Consider the following 16,395-nt stretch of genomic DNA (forward strand, 5'->3'; position numbering starts at 1 on the left):
ACCCCGATGCCTACCTCTGAGACGTCTGCCTCCACCAAGAACTGTACAGTGCATTCAGAAAGTATTCAACCCCTTCATTTTTTTCACATTTTATGTTGCAGCCTTATGCTAAAATGCTTAAAATATTTTTTTACATCAATCTACACTCCATACCCCATAATGACAAAGCAAAAAACTTATTTTTGATAACTCTGCAAATGTATTAAATAGAAAAATTTAAATATCACACTGACATAAGTATTCAGACCCTTAACTCAGTACTTAGTTGAAGCACCTTTGGCAGCGATTACAGCCTCAAGTCTTTTTGGGAATGATGCTGTCACATGGTGTTTAAGGAAGGACCCAAATGCAGAGGAAATACATGGATAAGTCTTAATTGAAAATTCAGCGATGGAATAATGGGCAGAGAAACCTGGCAGAGGTTGCAAAGCGCTGGAGTGATGTGAATGAAAGATGAATGACAGCAGTGTACCAGCGTGGGCCACCCAGAGCAGAGAATGGCAGCGAAGAGATGACTGGAGTCAACAGGGTATGAAATCCACAAACGAACAACAGTCCGAGAACAGGCAGTCCAAGTAAGTAGTCCAAAGAATGTATATCCAGAGAGCAAAGTCTGATAGGGAGAAATCCTCACAGGAACAAACTGGAAGAGAGAAAACAAAAAACAGCACAAAATCAACAAGCTCAAGACTGAAACGACTGAGCGTACAAAGCAATCTGGCGACTAACACGACACAACAGGTGTGGGTAATTGCCCCACGAGCAGTGCAAATGAGTGTCTCCAAGGAAATGCTAATTACACTGGCTGCGTGGCAGAGGAAAACACACAAGGAGAACGAAAACACATAGATATAGCCGGTAACCCGACTGAGACCGTGACAGTACCCACCAACCAAGGAAGACTCCTGACATCCCCAGATGGTCCACAATGACGCTGATGGAATTTGTCAATGAGGGCGCAATCCAGAATGTCCCGAGATGGAACCCAGCACCCTTCCTCTGGACTTCCTCTAAAAGCTGTTTTATTCTACATGGAGAGGTTTCCACACATGGGGGCTGCCATGACTGAATCAAATGATCAGCTGAATACTACTGCTTAATCTCAGAAACCGTCCTGTTATTTGACACTTTCACTCATTGATTAAAGTAATCAAGGCTGACTGTGAATACTACATTTCTATAATGGCATCTGAAACTGAACACTATTGATTTTAAATGATGCTGCATCCAAGCCACTAGGTGTCAGTATAAGATTTTTATTGACACAAAGACAAAAGTTACTGAGTGAACCTTTAACATCCAACAAACAAACCAGAATAATGGTGGCACTCAACAATCATATTTATGGAAATGCATGCACTCACATGACACAAAACCCAAAGGAACAACAAGCATTTTATCTCAATCTCACATGTTCTGAATCCACAGATTATCCTGAAGTAAAAACAGCTTTTGCTTTGCAGTACATTATTAGTTAAATTAAATTAATTTTGTCTTGTTTAGACTTGATCCTGTGCTGATCAAACTTTAAATAATCTTTCTTTAATCATACTAACAAGTGAAAGTCTAATACTACAAATGCAACTACTTTCAAAGTTATTAAAAACAAAATCCTTTGGTTAAGAATCACTAGCAATGATATGTGGTGGGTTCAATTCCTAGGGAACATGCGTACTGATAAAATGTATACTTTGAATGCACTGTAAGCCACTTTCCAAAGTGAAATGAAGACATTTTTATAAAAACAAAAAACAAAAAAACAAAAAAGTTCCATAACACATCTTACATGTAACTGTATCACCACATGAACTTTAAAGGCAATTGATTCCACAAATCATGAATATTCCACAAATAGATTATAAATTGTATGACTAAAAGCATGTTTTAAATAAAAACAAAAAATGCCTTTTCATCACCACTTAGCTTTTTCACATTTTCAAGCTTCTTTTGACTTGAAAGAAGTGCCTTTTTTCATTGTTTGCTGTACAGGTCAACTTTTACAAAGGAGATGGACTCAAAGTAGTCTGTATGACCTTTCTCAAAGATGACATAAATGTACTTGTGATTGTCAGTTCCATTGCCTTTAAGTGATGTCATACAGGAGTATCCACTCGGCCCTGCCCAGATCTTCAATGTATCTTTTACCCATGATTTACCATGATTCAGAGACCAGCGAAGGGTGAGGTTAACTCCTGAGAAAACAGAAAATACAGCACTTAAAATGAATATGTTTATCATTCACTGCACATTTTAGATGTCTTCCAGTTCAGTTCAAGAAGTACTTTACTAATTAGCTGATGAGTTGCAGGGTTGAAAACCCTTTATAGATTTCAGGCCATTATTTTTAAACCACAACCCATCATTAAATAAATGATTATAATATTGTCCTCACTGCTATTAGAGTTGGATGGGTTGGTGAAGTAAAGCACTCCTTCCTTCTGTAAAGCTCCAGCTGCGACCGCAGGGTCCACCAGAGTCTGATCAAACACCAGCTCCTCAACAGGCAGAGACTCGCCTCCATCCAGACTGCGCACAACCATACGACAGTGACAGTGATAGTTCCTATTGTTGCGCACATTGATCACAATGCTGCCATCGTCCAGCTCCGTTGGCTTTGAGGAAAGACAGATCAGAAGTTTGAAGGTTTGCTAAATTATTTTGATTCAGAGCATTAGTTTGCATTTTGAGATCCAGATATCTTTAACCCTTAAATTATTCTGAAAATAGAAGCTCTAAAGTGAAAAGCCTATTATCTTCTAACCTGACACTCATCTGGGTCAAAATCAAGGTTCTTTTTGGGTTGGTTGTATGGGATACTCTTCAATTCGGCTCCATATCTCCATGTTTTTCCATGATCATCACTAAGGATACAGAACACTCCATCTCCAGCGATGGTGCCGTGGCCACACACCACCAAACGCCCAACAGCAGGTGGATGACGCTTCTGTCAGCACCATTAGATCGAAAGAAAAGTCAGAGCTTGAATATTTAGAATATTGAAAATAAGTGCTTTTAAAAGAAGAACTATCCACAAGCACAACTGTATATTCTGCTTAGTTTTTTAGGTTTGTGAATTCATAAAAAAAACGAATGAAATCGCACAGTTTTCTGTGATGACCAGATGAGGTCATTTATTCATATGTAGCTTCATAAAGGCCCTACCTATAATATCAATTTAACTTCATAATAACATAATAAGCCTATAATTTTGAAATAAGGCTTTGAAAACATTGAAAATATTGCACAGGGGTAGAATGACATGAATAATAACTCAAATATTTGGGCTACAAATATTTATTTTTGGTCAACTTTAGTCTTGGTTCAATTACATTCACACAGTTGTGTTTGGAACCCAGCAAAGTCCCTTTAAGGCAAGTCAGTTAACTCGGTGGCAATCTTGGAAACGCTAATGGGCAGCTATCAATGGATACAAGCAGTATAAAAGTACAGCTCTTATCTACTTAAATGGGGAAATACTGAAATCTCTAAAAATGTTTGGTCAAGATTACGATAAAAAAACATATTTCAAATCAGCAGTTAAATCTGACAACAACAGTATCATATATTGTGCTTCTTTAGCTCAGATCTTGCTAAAAAACTAAATTTTTCAGGCTAGTCCAGCTAATGCGCATGCACATTCTCGAGTTGAAGGGCAAGCAATGTCTGTATCTGAATGATGACTGGCTACTTTTAGGCGGGACTTCCTTTTCTACAACTACCATATTGGGTGTTCCAATTTCTCCCATTTATTTGAATACAAGTGCTCTGTCTATAGGCTAAATAGTCTCTGAAACCAGCCAACTATTATATTGTAGTAATGTAATGTCTATCATTATTATTTAATTGAATATTATTATCCAGTGGTAATAGAATTAGTTCTTAATTACATTTTCATGCATTTAACTGTCACTACCTGTCATTAACTTACTACCCTGTAAGGACCAAAAATATTTGCCATATCACGAATGTTAAATTGAAATGAAACCAGAGCGCCTTGCACTTTTGCACTATGCACCTGTGTTTACTTTTGTGTGAGTTTGGCGCAAACCACTGCAGACCACTGAGAAGCAATCTCAATACCGGCCAGCTTTTCTAAAGACTTGAGAACTGAATGGTGATCTACAGTAACTGACAACATTCATCCATAACCAGCCCACAAACGCACACAGCACATCGTGGTCTTTGCTTATGACGAGGCTGGAGCCAGTGGCAATATAGATGAATAAGAAACATGTGAGTAAAAGATAATATGTACATGTTTTGAATTACAATACACTAAGTATAAAGAATAAAGAACACTTACTCGAGCTGATCATCCCAAGTTTATATAAATTAACTTCAGCAATTTTCCTCGCGTCCAGCTCTCGGTTGGCGCATCCCCTTCAGAAGTGATCATCCCTATGCCCTATTCCCTTTGAAAGCAATTACTCTCCACTGTGAGAGCTTCAGATGGCTAAATCTGTCAGTCAGAACTCACTTTTTAAGCAAATGTTATTAAAAAAAATCTGTTTGGAACGACCCTACAGCATGGATTGTGCTCCCTTTAAAGAGCTCTGCGAAGGCATTATCAGCACCAGTTAGAACACAGCCAAACGAACTTAACAGATGTTGGGGGTGGGCATTTGATTGGACAATTTTCTTAGTGAGTCTTTTAAGCCAGAAGAGAGAGAGACTGCAGTTTGAAATGCTTGTATCTTCTGAAAACGAAGTTTGTCAACATTTAGAAGAACACTTTAATATAGACGACCTTAAGCTAATAGATATGGATTAAAAGTAGCAAAACATTCATTCTGTTTTCACAGGATCTTTAAGTTCATGCTGGCAAGCTGTTTCGAACCACCGCAACAAACTCAATAGCACCTTGGTTTTGGCCAGATTTTGTTCTAAATGAATGCACACCTGTTCGTTCTTCGATTTCGCTTGAAGTATATTGCACACATTAACACACATTGAGCCTTAACAATACACTGTATTTTCCATGCCAGACTAGTGTTATTGTATCAGCTATTTCAGATAAACCCACTCCTCAACTAAGAGCAACACCTGTATACCGAAGCCTGGTCCAGGAGCAAAGCTCTTGAGCCCCAGCTGAGGGTTAAGGTTTCTTGGGACACTCCAGGTGAGACCATCATCCAGACTCTCCACCAGCATGGTGCTTGAGGGCTTGCAGTGGTAATGGTGGAAGCAAATAGAGTAGATGAGGATCACTGCACCAGTCTCCTCATCTACAACAACTGAACCCAGATTTAACCCATCTGCTAGAGAACCATCATCCACTATGAATGAGGTGGGGGACCAGGTGACTCCTGAGAGTATGTGAGAGGAAATGAAAAAGGAAGTGATGGTTGGAGAAGGAAATGAGACAGAAAATCAGAACCTTTAGTATCTTTCAGTTCAGAAAACCAAGATTTGAACTAAATATGACACACCTTCATCTGTGGAACGTCTCAAGGCTATGAACTTGGCTCCAGTATCTTTGAAAGACATCTTCCGTGCTTCTGCAAAAGCCAGCAGACTTCCTTGAGGAGTATAGGTGAGAAGGGGGATCCTGTAGGTGTGTACTTCTCCAGTTTGACCACCAACCCAGAGCAACTGCTCATCAGCAATAGCTGGTTTGATCTAGGTACATTTAATAATTAAAGGCATAAAATAATACAGGTTAGCGCTATTTTTAAAAATAGAGGTGTGCTTTTACTTTTCCAAGGGCTGGTTGAGACCAAAAAAAATTATTTCATTAAAAAGGTTGATGTAGTGCCAGCAGCTAAATACAGTGGTCTGGGGGGGGGGAGGTGGGGTTGGCAGTTGAAACGTCCGCCCAAAACGACCATGACCGTAGAAAATGACGAGGGCAAAAACGGGGGGTCCTCTGTGCTCATAAGATCCACAATATGCCACTGTGTAGTGCAACGAATGAAACAGAACCCAGGTGCGTCAAGACGCATTTTTAAAAGATCATGTTCTTTAAACATCATCTTAAAGGTGCAGCATGTAAGATTCAGAAACCCTTGTTATTAATGACACCTGTGGCCGTTAAGTGAACTGCAGCCAGCTACCTGTTGCTCATGGTCGTGCTTGTGCACACACTCCATAGGGATGCGAGCATCGACCAAAACAATGACGTAACGTACAAAGAGACAACGTGATTCACCGGCAGATGAGATAGCATAATTAAAATTAAATGTTATGATTGTTTTACTACAAACTTTGAGACTGTATATTATATTTGACTCTCCAGTGCTGGAACAGGGCTAAAACAAAGTGTGGATATAGGTCTGACTACGCAAGACTGTTGAAGTAATAATTTTTCTTTGCATGATACATTGACAGCATTTATACGATAGCCTATGTCGACGTTAGCTAGCTAGCCAGCTTTATCAATAGCTGTTAGCTAAATTTGGTGGATGATGACAGTAGCTGTTTATAAAATAGACTGTACATTTTAAATATGTTGACACAATTCAGTATTGATGTGATTCCATCACAACTGTCATTTTGATATATTGATGTTACGTTACACTAATGAATGTGTCTTTTTGCATTATCTTGAACGTTGTCTAGCATTCATTTCATGTGTTATTGTAGTTTAGCTAAAATTACACAGATCAATCCTTATGGCACTATATTTAAGCTTATCTGTCCAGTAAAAAGAACGCCAATTCAGGGTCGGTTTTGATCCCCAAAATTTCTCTCCAGGAATCAAATGTCATGCCGATGTTCACTGTAGTTTTCACTCAACCACGATCACGTTTCCACTTAGCCAGACGGGATTCAGTAGATAAATGTTTTTTGGGGGGTTTTTTTTGGCTTACACTGTTTGTGTAGGAGTTGTGCTGGGAGCCGGACGTTTGCTGGATTCCATCTCTAAGATAACGTTACGTAATTTTACGCTGTTGAATAGCAGAAGAGAAGATATTACTGTCTGAGGCAAGGCTCTAGGGGGCGCGCATAAACCTCACAACCTTTGCATATTCCCAGCAAAACCGACCCGCTCCTTTCGCATGAAAATCAGCCTACAGGCTTTAATAGGCAACCTAGGAAGTCCGGAAAGGGCACATTTTTAAAGCTGCGTTACAAGCCATTCACACATTGGCAAAAAAAAAAAGAGCCGAATATTACATGAAAACTGTTACATACTGCACCTTTAAAGAAAAAATAGCAAGGCCCGACACAGCTGTCAAAGATGGTGGGTGGGGGCTTTTGTCTTGAGAGAAGTATCCACCTAGTAACGCCCTAGCAACCACTCAGAACACCCTGGCAACTGGATAGCAAAGTGCAAAACCCAATCAGAATGCCTTGGAAAGTGCATGGCTTGGCGAACACCCACAATACTTTAGCATCAGTTAAAAAAAATTTCAGAAAATGACAAAAATCTAGTTTTTCTTCTTTTTCGTTGCCACATTTTTTAACAATTAAGCAAGAACTGCTTAAAGGTGCACTCAGTAACTTTTGCCTTTGTGTCATCTTGTATTTCGATTTTGTTTTCTTACTTTCTTTTTTTTTTTTTTATCTTAGCTGCCTTTACACTGAAAAGATGATGACTGAGTTCGGAATGGCATACTACCATACTGCTTATACTATTTCTGCCGTAGACACAAATGGCAGAAGTATTCAGAGCAGTAATGGTGTTATGCCATTCCGAACTCAGCCGTTGTCTTGTTCCCATTCCAGAACAAAAGCCCCAAAACCCACTATAACTAAAACTTTTGCCTGTTTTAAAACTTTACTGTTAAACGCTATTTTAGCTGCTTTATAAGCATTTCCTTCAGCAAATGTAAATCCAGTTCATGAAGTTTCTAACAACGGAAATATCCAATAGACTTGGATATCTTTAGATTATTAATGTTCCAATGTGATTTAATCTTCTGCGACGTCTGTCCGTTCAAGGTTCAATTTCAATTCTCATCAAAATGATTAAATTATATAAATTATAGATGGCTACTACCTGTTCACTGTGCGCAAGCCAACACAGGACCGCCAGAAGCAACATGCGCAAAAGACGATCCATAACCGCAACTTCTGAAGCCATGTACAACGTCCATATGAGTCCTGTGGTGTGACATACACTATTTCATGTCGACACATCATACGGAGTCAATCAGCTGATAAAGAACAAAAGACATCATAACTGGTTTTACCGACCGGTTTAGTTTTAGTATTGTGGCATTTGTACAGGAAGTGTAGATAAGGCATACACTGGCATGTAAAATCACTCACAGTCTAACATTCATATTGTAGACAGGCGAGAGTAAACCATGTGAAATATTAGGCTAGTATAGTCTAATAATACCCGATTACTTATTAAGTGCACTGAATATAAATGACAATATCCATCATTATTATTAACAATAACAATCACGATCATCATGATCTGTTTGCACGTTATCACTTGCCTCTTGTTACTTATTATTTGCAATATGTCTATTCTCAGTATTAATAGTTTTGTAGGGTATAATGGGGCTAAAATCCCCCCGGGGTAAAAGGCACTTTTTGTCATTTTTATTTTTATGCAAAACAGTAAAAACTACCAAAGTACTTTCCTAAACACCTGTTTGTCACTTTACACTGCAACATATTCCTGATTCATGAGATTAATGTCTAAAGTTTGATTCTGAGGTAATTTGATCTAATATTTTATAATATTAAAATGTTGCATATGTCTGTAGTTAATGAGAATCCCTGAAATGATCACATTTATTTTGAGACAAAATACTTTTTTTATCATTTTCAGTTTTGGTTCAAGGTCATTAAATCAAAATGTTTTTTTTTTTTTTTTTTAAATAACTGTCCAATAAGTGAAAGGATGGTATTTGGGGTATTTGTCCTTATAGTTACACAATATAATTTTAACCCCCATGGGGGCCAAATGTGGGGTCCATTTACCTCGCCACCTTAAATAAATAAAAATAAATAATAAATAATAATTAAAACAAGATTCTGTTATAATTTATTTTCACACAAATGATGTTACTCTATCAATATTCAATTAAAAAAGTATTTTTTCAATCTTGATACACTTTATGACCAGAAAAATAGCATGTTTACCTTAGCCCCATTGTACCTTATTAATTGCTTTCAGTATTAGAGAATTTTGTTTATCCTGTTATGGTTCCCTGTCTATAATTTCCACTGGTGACCCAGACAAACACCATTTTGCTTCACAGTACACTAGCCACAGTCCTACAGTGCTGTATTTGCCTATCAAAATGTACAATTTTATTGAACAATAAAATGTGTCCCTGTGTAATTCAACTAATCAAGGAAAAAGGCAAATGAATAAACTGTTATAAAATGTTATAAAGTAAGCCATTTTGAGTGTCATTCAAGGCAGGTTTACATATATAAAAGTCATATTCAGTAGGCTTTTATTACTTGTCACAAGTCCTTTTGTCTTCCAGTGTGTATCAGTAATATTAGAGGGCTCTGTCAATTCAATCAAAACCAGGAAAAAGTAGAGAAATTCAACATATTGAAAACACTTATTGTTATGCAGTTTCAGAAAACTTTATCTTCATACAACCCCAATTCCGAAAAAGTTGGGACAGTATGGAAATGATAATAAAAACAAAAAGGAGTGATTTGTAAATTATAATCACCCTTTGCTATATCAAAAGCTCTACACCTACACATTATATGATGTTTTACCCTGTGAATTTAATTGTTTGTTTTAAAATGTACAGTAATTTCAAATCAGATGATTGCAACACGCTCTTAAAAAGTTGGTACACTCGGGTGTTTACCACTGTGAAACATCACCATTTCTTCTAATAACACTTAAGCATTTATGCACTGAAGACACAAGTTTATTAAATTTAGAAAGTGGAATTTTCCCCCATTCATCCATTATGTAGGTCTTTTGCTGCACAATTGTACGGGGTCTTCGTTGCCATATTGTGCGCTTCATAATGCACCACACATTCTCAATTGGAAACAGGTCAGGACTGCAGGCAGGCCAATCTAGCACCCACACTCTCTGCTTACACAGCCATGCACTTGTAACCTGGGCAGTATGTGGTTTGAAGTTGTCTTGCTGGAAAATGCAAGGACATCCCTGGAAAAGACGGTGCTGGATGGCAGTATATGTCGCTCCAACATTTGAACATACTGTATCTGCCTGCATTCATGGTGTTCTCACAGATGTGCGAGTTATCCATGCCATGGGCACTGACACATCCCTGGTCCATACAGACACTGGCTTTTGGACCTGATGCTAATAACATCGTGGCCCAGATAACACGACGGCTGTTCTTTCAAAAACTTATTGAAATGTGGACTCTTTGGACCAAAAAACACAGTTCCACTGTTCTACTTTCCATCTAAAAAGCATTGTTTCCACTTTTTGCATAGTAAAGTCTTAATTTGCACCTGGCTGGAGTCACTCAGCACGCCCTGGGATTCAAGCTAGCGAACTCCAGGGGTGGTAGCCAGCGTCTTTTACCACTGAGCTACCCAGGTCCCCCGAACTGGCATGTCTTGAACGATCCTTGCTCTTGAAGGACTAGACTGTTTTTGGAGGCTCCTTATACAGTATACAGTACTATGACACAATTGCCTCACCTGTTTCACATCTCCTGTTTCACATCACCTTATTTCAACTCGACAAATTGTTTTTAGTCTTAAATTGCCCCTGGAGCATGATGCAATCATCTGATTTGAAATTACTGTACATTTTCAAAAAAAAAAAAAAATCACAAGGTAAAACATCATATTATGTGTAATTGTGGTGCTTTCAATATATCTTCTTTTTGTTTTTATTAGCATTTTTCATACTGTCCCAACTTTTTCGGAATTGGGTTGTATATGAAGTTTAGTTTACATTACTGTACAACATATAAAACCATTTAACCTATTCAACAAGTGAAAAAATCATCAAGAAAAACAGCACGAGCTGTTTAAAAACAATCAAACAGTACAGTCTCAAAAAACCCATGTGCAATTGCAGGTGCAGCAGTCTAACTGCAGGAAACTGATGAATATTTTGATAAAACTGATAAATAATTTTTATCAAGCCACTTCTATTTTAGCAAGTTTTGTGCATTGGCGTGACAATGTTAAAACACCAGTGAATACAATCATAATTGTATCAAAATTATATCAGTGTCACATTAAACCAGGATTTCTGATTCTTTTTGGAGTGGTTCATGTCATGCTTCTTGTAAACTTTCTCTAATTTAGACTTAGCCAAGCAGTGCAATGGCACTGACTAGCCGGAAATCAAAACTTATTGGAAAAATGTTTTTAAATGATTTCGGATCAGACTGAAACCATAGCTTAGAAAATGTCTTTAAAAAGTCCTGAATTTCCCTTTATTCTTAGCTCTTGCTCCTGTATTCTATTTGCCTCCATATAGATGGATTTTAGTGAAAGAGATGGTCTCAGTGTACTCTTTATGGCCCTTTTCATAAATGACAAAGATGTATTTCTTGTCATCGGGAGAATCCCCTTTGAGTGATGTCATAGAGGAATAACCACTTGGCCCTGCCCAGATCTGGACCGCTTCCTTTTCCCATGACTGTCCATCAGTGAAAGACCAGCGAAGAGTCAGATTGATTCCTGTAAAAGAGTTGAGATACTTAAGAAATTTAAATATGGATTTAACTTATATATTTCTAAAAAAGACTTTGTCATTCGCTGTTCCTCACTATGTTGAGAGCTGGCTGGGTTGGTGAAATACATAACTCCTTGTTTCTGCAGGGCACCGGCTGCAACAGCAGGATCCACCAGTGTTTTGTCAAATACCAACTCCTCTACGGGCAGAGACTCGCCTCCATCCAGACTCCGTACCACTATTCGACAGCGGCAGTGGTAGTTGTTCTGGTTGCGTACATTGATGACTATGCTTCCGTCCTGCAGTTCCACTGGCTGAGATATGGCAGATAGAAAAAAATGAAATAAGAGATGATGTGTTATGCCAAGTAGGAAGTCTACTAGTTTTGGTTACTTGCAAAGAAAAGTGAATCTTTGTCTGCTGAATTCTGCAGATTTCCACAGAATTGTAACGCCTCTTATTCACAAAGATACTACAGATTCCATGCCTCTTGTGTGTTTGATTATTACCAGGGGTGTAAATATTTGGTCTGACAACAATTTGATTAGATTACGATTCTTTACCTAACGATTAAGATGCATCGTGAAATCTCAAATTTGGTCACGATTCGATTCAATTTGATTATTTTCTAATGATACATTAGTATTTAAATATTTCAAAACAAAATGCCAAAAAAAGATGAAACATTTTTACTAAAATTCTTAACTTTAGTGGCATGCCCAAAATTAAATGACTTATAACTCTACAAACAAACCAAAGAGGGTCAATTGATTGGTATAATTTTAAGAAAACATTTCCAATTTTTTAATGATATAGATTATGAAAAATTATGAGACTTTTAGCCTCATAATGAAGAAACCGCTGAAAAAATAAGGTAGTCATGTCACCTGTAACTGAGTAAAATTTTGCATTGATACGACAAAACAATCAAAAGTTATAGCATTACAAAAAAAATTATAATAATTATCCTAGTGTCCAAAAAATGTCTCCAAACAAATAAAATATAATAACTGCACATAAGAACTAATTACACATGCAAATACAACATAATAAGGTATGCTCTCTCTCCAAAGCATGCAGGCATGGGTAAAAAGATCTCATTCAATTCCATTCTGTATCACTTGAGTCATCGAGTCTGTCATGTACTTGACGCCATCTTCTGGTGGTCATATGTACTTAGAGTGAACAATCCTCTCTGCCCATATCTGGATGACTTCCACCTCTGGTTGCAGCAATCTGAATCCTAATGCGATTGGTTTAGTGTTCCATAACGCTGGACAACGTACAACATAATTTCTGATAAAATCATCTGATCCATGAAAGCTAACGTGTTTTCAGCCAGATGGCACATTATGTGCTGTGTGCACATTGTGCTTCGTGTGGATTATCTAATGACCTATGCATTCAATTACATTGTATGTGGGCTCATTTTAATGTGAATCCCCTCCTCTCAGTAATGGTATGATATATTTTATGTTTTGTTTATTTTTCCTGAAGTTAAAGGTGACAATGCGGCTCATAAGCAACACCTGTTTACATGTAACATGTATGTCAAGGACATGTATTAGCTATTACTCGCTTTTATTCTACTCTTTGAGAGCTTTCCAACGACATATGACATATGGCTATTTGATCAGTTTGATGTTTTTACCATTCACAAATTATTAAAAAAGACCACTTCTTATTTGCCTGCAAATTACAAAGGACTTGTTCGGTTTTGGTCATAATGACTACATGCATTGTAAAGTACAGCTTCTAAGCGTTAAAATGATTCCTATTCTGTGTTGGTCAAGACTGTAGTTATTCATTTGGCTGTCACCTTGTAAAATCAACATGCCGATAACCGTAACCCTGAAAATGAAAAGACACAAAGCTTGTGCAAATGAAAAACCAACCCAAAAAATGTAAAATGCAAATGGATGCAAACAAGTGCTAAAATAAAATACAAGGGACATTTACAGATTTATTTAGAGATTAAATGTTTAATTTAATGATTTTATAGTTTTACATATATTTTTATTTATATATTTTTTTTATAGTTTATAGTTCAAACTATTTAATTATGTATTTCATAATTTATTTAAATATTTAATTTTGTGTAATTTGGCCATCCACAAAAAACAACATGACAAGTAACACTGATGTTACAATCCCTGATAAGCTGGAGGCAGTCACATGTCTCATGTGAGTGTTTGTATAAACTATGATTGCAAGTTTCTGCAATGCGAAGACAAACCTCTCAGATAAACAAAAGGTGGCAGCTAATGCGTCCACTTAGGCGATGCAAATAGATGCTTCAAATGTGACTATTGCAGCAAAACACCTCCAGGAGGCACCCGAAACCTACTGCAAATGACCTATATTAGACTTCAATGGCTCAAAAGGAGCATTAAATGTGACATACTGTTAAGTAAAAAGCATTATAATGACTAGATTCAATGAAGTCAACTAGATTCAAGTGAACTCTAACATTTAAATCCAACTAAACATTGAGAAGTTTTCTGACAATTACCTGACACTCATCTGGGTTGAAGTCCAGATCTTGTTTAGGCTGGTTGTAAGGGATGCTCTTCAGAGCAGCTCCATATCTCCAGGATTTACCATGATCATCACTCAGGATGCAGAAGACTCCATCACCAGCAATGGAACCGTGGCCACACACCACCAAACGGCCAACATTAGGGCGATAGCGTTTCTGCAAACACAGATGCATCATGCATGCACTATATAAAATTGCATATAAAAACACATATATACATAGTATATTAGTAGTATAGTTTGTATATTATCAGTATAATACAGTGGTCCAGAGTTGAACTTTTATTGAATGCCATACCATTTATTATCCTTTAACTGCTATGCTTAGTCATAGTTTAAAATGGCATGGTTTATTTTTCTGTTACATAACCAGAAAAATAAAGTCATTACTATCTCATTAACTTCTGACAAAGGGAGGTCAACCTTTCGTTTGACAATCATGGTAAGTCACACCTGTATACCAAAGCCAGGCCCAGGAGCAAAGCTCTTCACCCCCAGCTCAATGGAGAGGTTTCTTGGGGTGCTCCAGGTGAGCCCATCATTCAGACTCTCCACAAGCATGGTGCTGGAGGGGTTACACTGGTAACGGTGGAAGCACAGAGAGTAGATTAGTATCACTGCACCAGTCTCCTCATCCACAACAACCGAACCCAGATTCAACCCATCCGCTAGTGCACCATCATCCACTATAAATGAGGTGGGGGACCAGGTGACTCCTGAGATAGAAAAGGAAGAGATTTCAAATAAACCACAATCCATAGGGTTTATGATACATGAAACGTAATATTGGCATTTCAGATGCTAATGAGATGGTTAAAGTGGGTGGTCTACCTTTGTCTGTGGAGCGTCTCATTGCAATGAACTTCGCCCCGATGTCACTGGAGGACTGTTTTCTGGCTTCAGAGAACGCCAGCAAACTACCTTTTAATGTGTAGGTGAGCAGAGGGATCCGATAGGTGTTCACCTCACCAGCTCCACCACCGACCCACATCAGCTGCTCCTCATATATCAGTGGGTCAATCTGTACAAGGGAAGTGTGGGGTATTACAATGTAATAAAACAAATGAGTAAATAAGTCTACTTGAAACATTATAAATAAAACAACAAGTGTAGTGTCACCTCAATTTATTACCGGAAGTTATTCTATGACCAAAACATCTTAATCAGAAGCTGAGATATCTGTGTAACATATACTAAAAGTCAAAATTTTGGACATGAATGAATGAATTCTCAAACTGGCACACTGGTTGTGTAATAAAGAGTAGGCTTGAATACACTGGTCTCTTGGAGAAAAGTTTCCAACATCACGATACGCAGGACCATATTTAGTATTGTAATGTTTCATTGGAACACAAAACCTGGAAACAATGCACTTCATTTGCATAATATACTTGAATGTACTATTGAACACTAATAACAGAACACAGCAGTTTATGGGGCACCACGTCATTAAAGGAATATTTGGGGTTCAATACAAGTTAAGCTCAATTGACTGCATTTGTGGAATAATATTTTATTTTTTAGATTACCACAAAAATTAGAGTCAACCCTCCTTTTCTTAAAAAAAGCAAAAATCTGGGTTACGGTGAGGCACTTACAATGGAAGTGAATGGGGGCCAATCTGTAAACATTAAAATACTCACTGTTTTAAAAGTATAGCCACAAGACATAAACAGTATGTGTGTAAACTTGATTTTACTGGGATAAAATCACTTACTACCCTTTTCTGTGTAAAGTTATGGCCAATTTTACAACTTCGTAGCCATGACGAACACCTTGTAAACCCTGAAACGACCGTAAATTCATCAACGTCAATTTAAACAAGTTTAACGCTCAAATAATACACACGTTTTAAAAGGGGAATTAATGAAAGGGATTTTATACAATTATAAGCTTCATATTTCTACCTTTAATCCTTTCAAAAATTGGCCCCACTCACTTCCATTATACAGCAAGTGTATTTTTTTAAAGAAAATGAGGGAGGATTCAAATAACATTTTTGTAGTAATCCACATTATGCCAGACATGCTGTCGATTGAGAATAATTTGCACTGAACCAGGAATATTCCTTTATACACATTTATTTACCTGAGAGTAGTCTGCACGTGCACACGAAAACACTGTAATACAAAGTACAATCCAAAGATGTCCAATAAAATCCATTGAGACGAACAATGCAACTGTTCTCCACAACAATGCAGCAGAGAAACGACGGTTCCTTGATTAAATTATTCGTTTTTTTGACAGGTTTTGTGAATCGTGGACTACCGTCACATGACAACAAGAGCAGCTTCACATCCGCGACTATAAAG

The 16,395-nt window shown here is 37.5% G+C and overlaps 2 protein-coding genes across 2 annotated transcripts; both read right to left on the reverse strand.

Annotated features, from left to right (window-relative positions):
- Nucleotides 1–1,240: 1,240 nt before the first annotated feature.
- LOC127425262 (sialidase-1-like) lies at nt 1,241–8,173 on the reverse strand. The gene is made up of 6 exons (XM_051671007.1): nt 7,943–8,173; nt 5,430–5,619; nt 5,044–5,306; nt 2,762–2,944; nt 2,393–2,612; nt 1,241–2,192 (listed from the first exon to the last, which is right to left on the reverse strand). Exons 1-6 carry the CDS (start codon nt 8,024–8,026, stop codon nt 1,972–1,974), a joined length of 1,161 nt encoding a protein of 386 aa, XP_051526967.1. The 5' UTR covers nt 8,027–8,173; the 3' UTR covers nt 1,241–1,971.
- A 1,172-nt stretch (nt 8,174–9,345) lies between these two features.
- LOC127425263 (sialidase-1-like) lies at nt 9,346–16,395 on the reverse strand. The gene is made up of 6 exons (XM_051671010.1): nt 16,172–16,395; nt 14,915–15,104; nt 14,537–14,799; nt 14,058–14,240; nt 11,640–11,859; nt 9,346–11,550 (listed from the first exon to the last, which is right to left on the reverse strand). Exons 1-6 carry the CDS (start codon nt 16,244–16,246, stop codon nt 11,330–11,332), a joined length of 1,152 nt encoding a protein of 383 aa, XP_051526970.1. The 5' UTR covers nt 16,247–16,395; the 3' UTR covers nt 9,346–11,329.

This window comes from Myxocyprinus asiaticus, chromosome 34 (assembly GCF_019703515.2).
Source record: "Myxocyprinus asiaticus isolate MX2 ecotype Aquarium Trade chromosome 34, UBuf_Myxa_2, whole genome shotgun sequence".
Taxonomy (NCBI): domain Eukaryota; kingdom Metazoa; phylum Chordata; class Actinopteri; order Cypriniformes; family Catostomidae; genus Myxocyprinus; species Myxocyprinus asiaticus.

What these genes read in the sequence shown, in the direction of transcription:
- LOC127425262 (XM_051671007.1), bottom strand. Translation starts at nt 8,026, where the DNA reads ATGGCTTCAGAAGTTGCGGTTATGGATCGTCTTTTGCGCATGTTGCTT. An exon ending in GACCAGGCTTCGGTATACAG is followed by an intron (nt 2,945 to 5,043) that starts GTGTTGCTCTTA and finishes TGGTGCTGACAG; the next exon opens with AAGCGTCATCCACCTGCTGT. An exon ending in TTGACCCAGATGAGTGTCAG is followed by an intron (nt 2,613 to 2,761) that starts GTTAGAAGATAA and finishes CTTTCCTCAAAG; the next exon opens with CCAACGGAGCTGGACGATGG.
- LOC127425263 (XM_051671010.1), bottom strand. Translation starts at nt 16,246, where the DNA reads ATGGATTTTATTGGACATCTTTGGATTGTACTTTGTATTACAGTGTTT. An exon ending in TCAACCCAGATGAGTGTCAG is followed by an intron (nt 11,860 to 14,057) that starts GTAATTGTCAGA and finishes GCCATATCTCAG; the next exon opens with CCAGTGGAACTGCAGGACGG. An exon ending in CCCAGCCAGCTCTCAACATA is followed by an intron (nt 11,551 to 11,639) that starts GTGAGGAACAGC and finishes ACTCTTTTACAG; the next exon opens with GAATCAATCTGACTCTTCGC.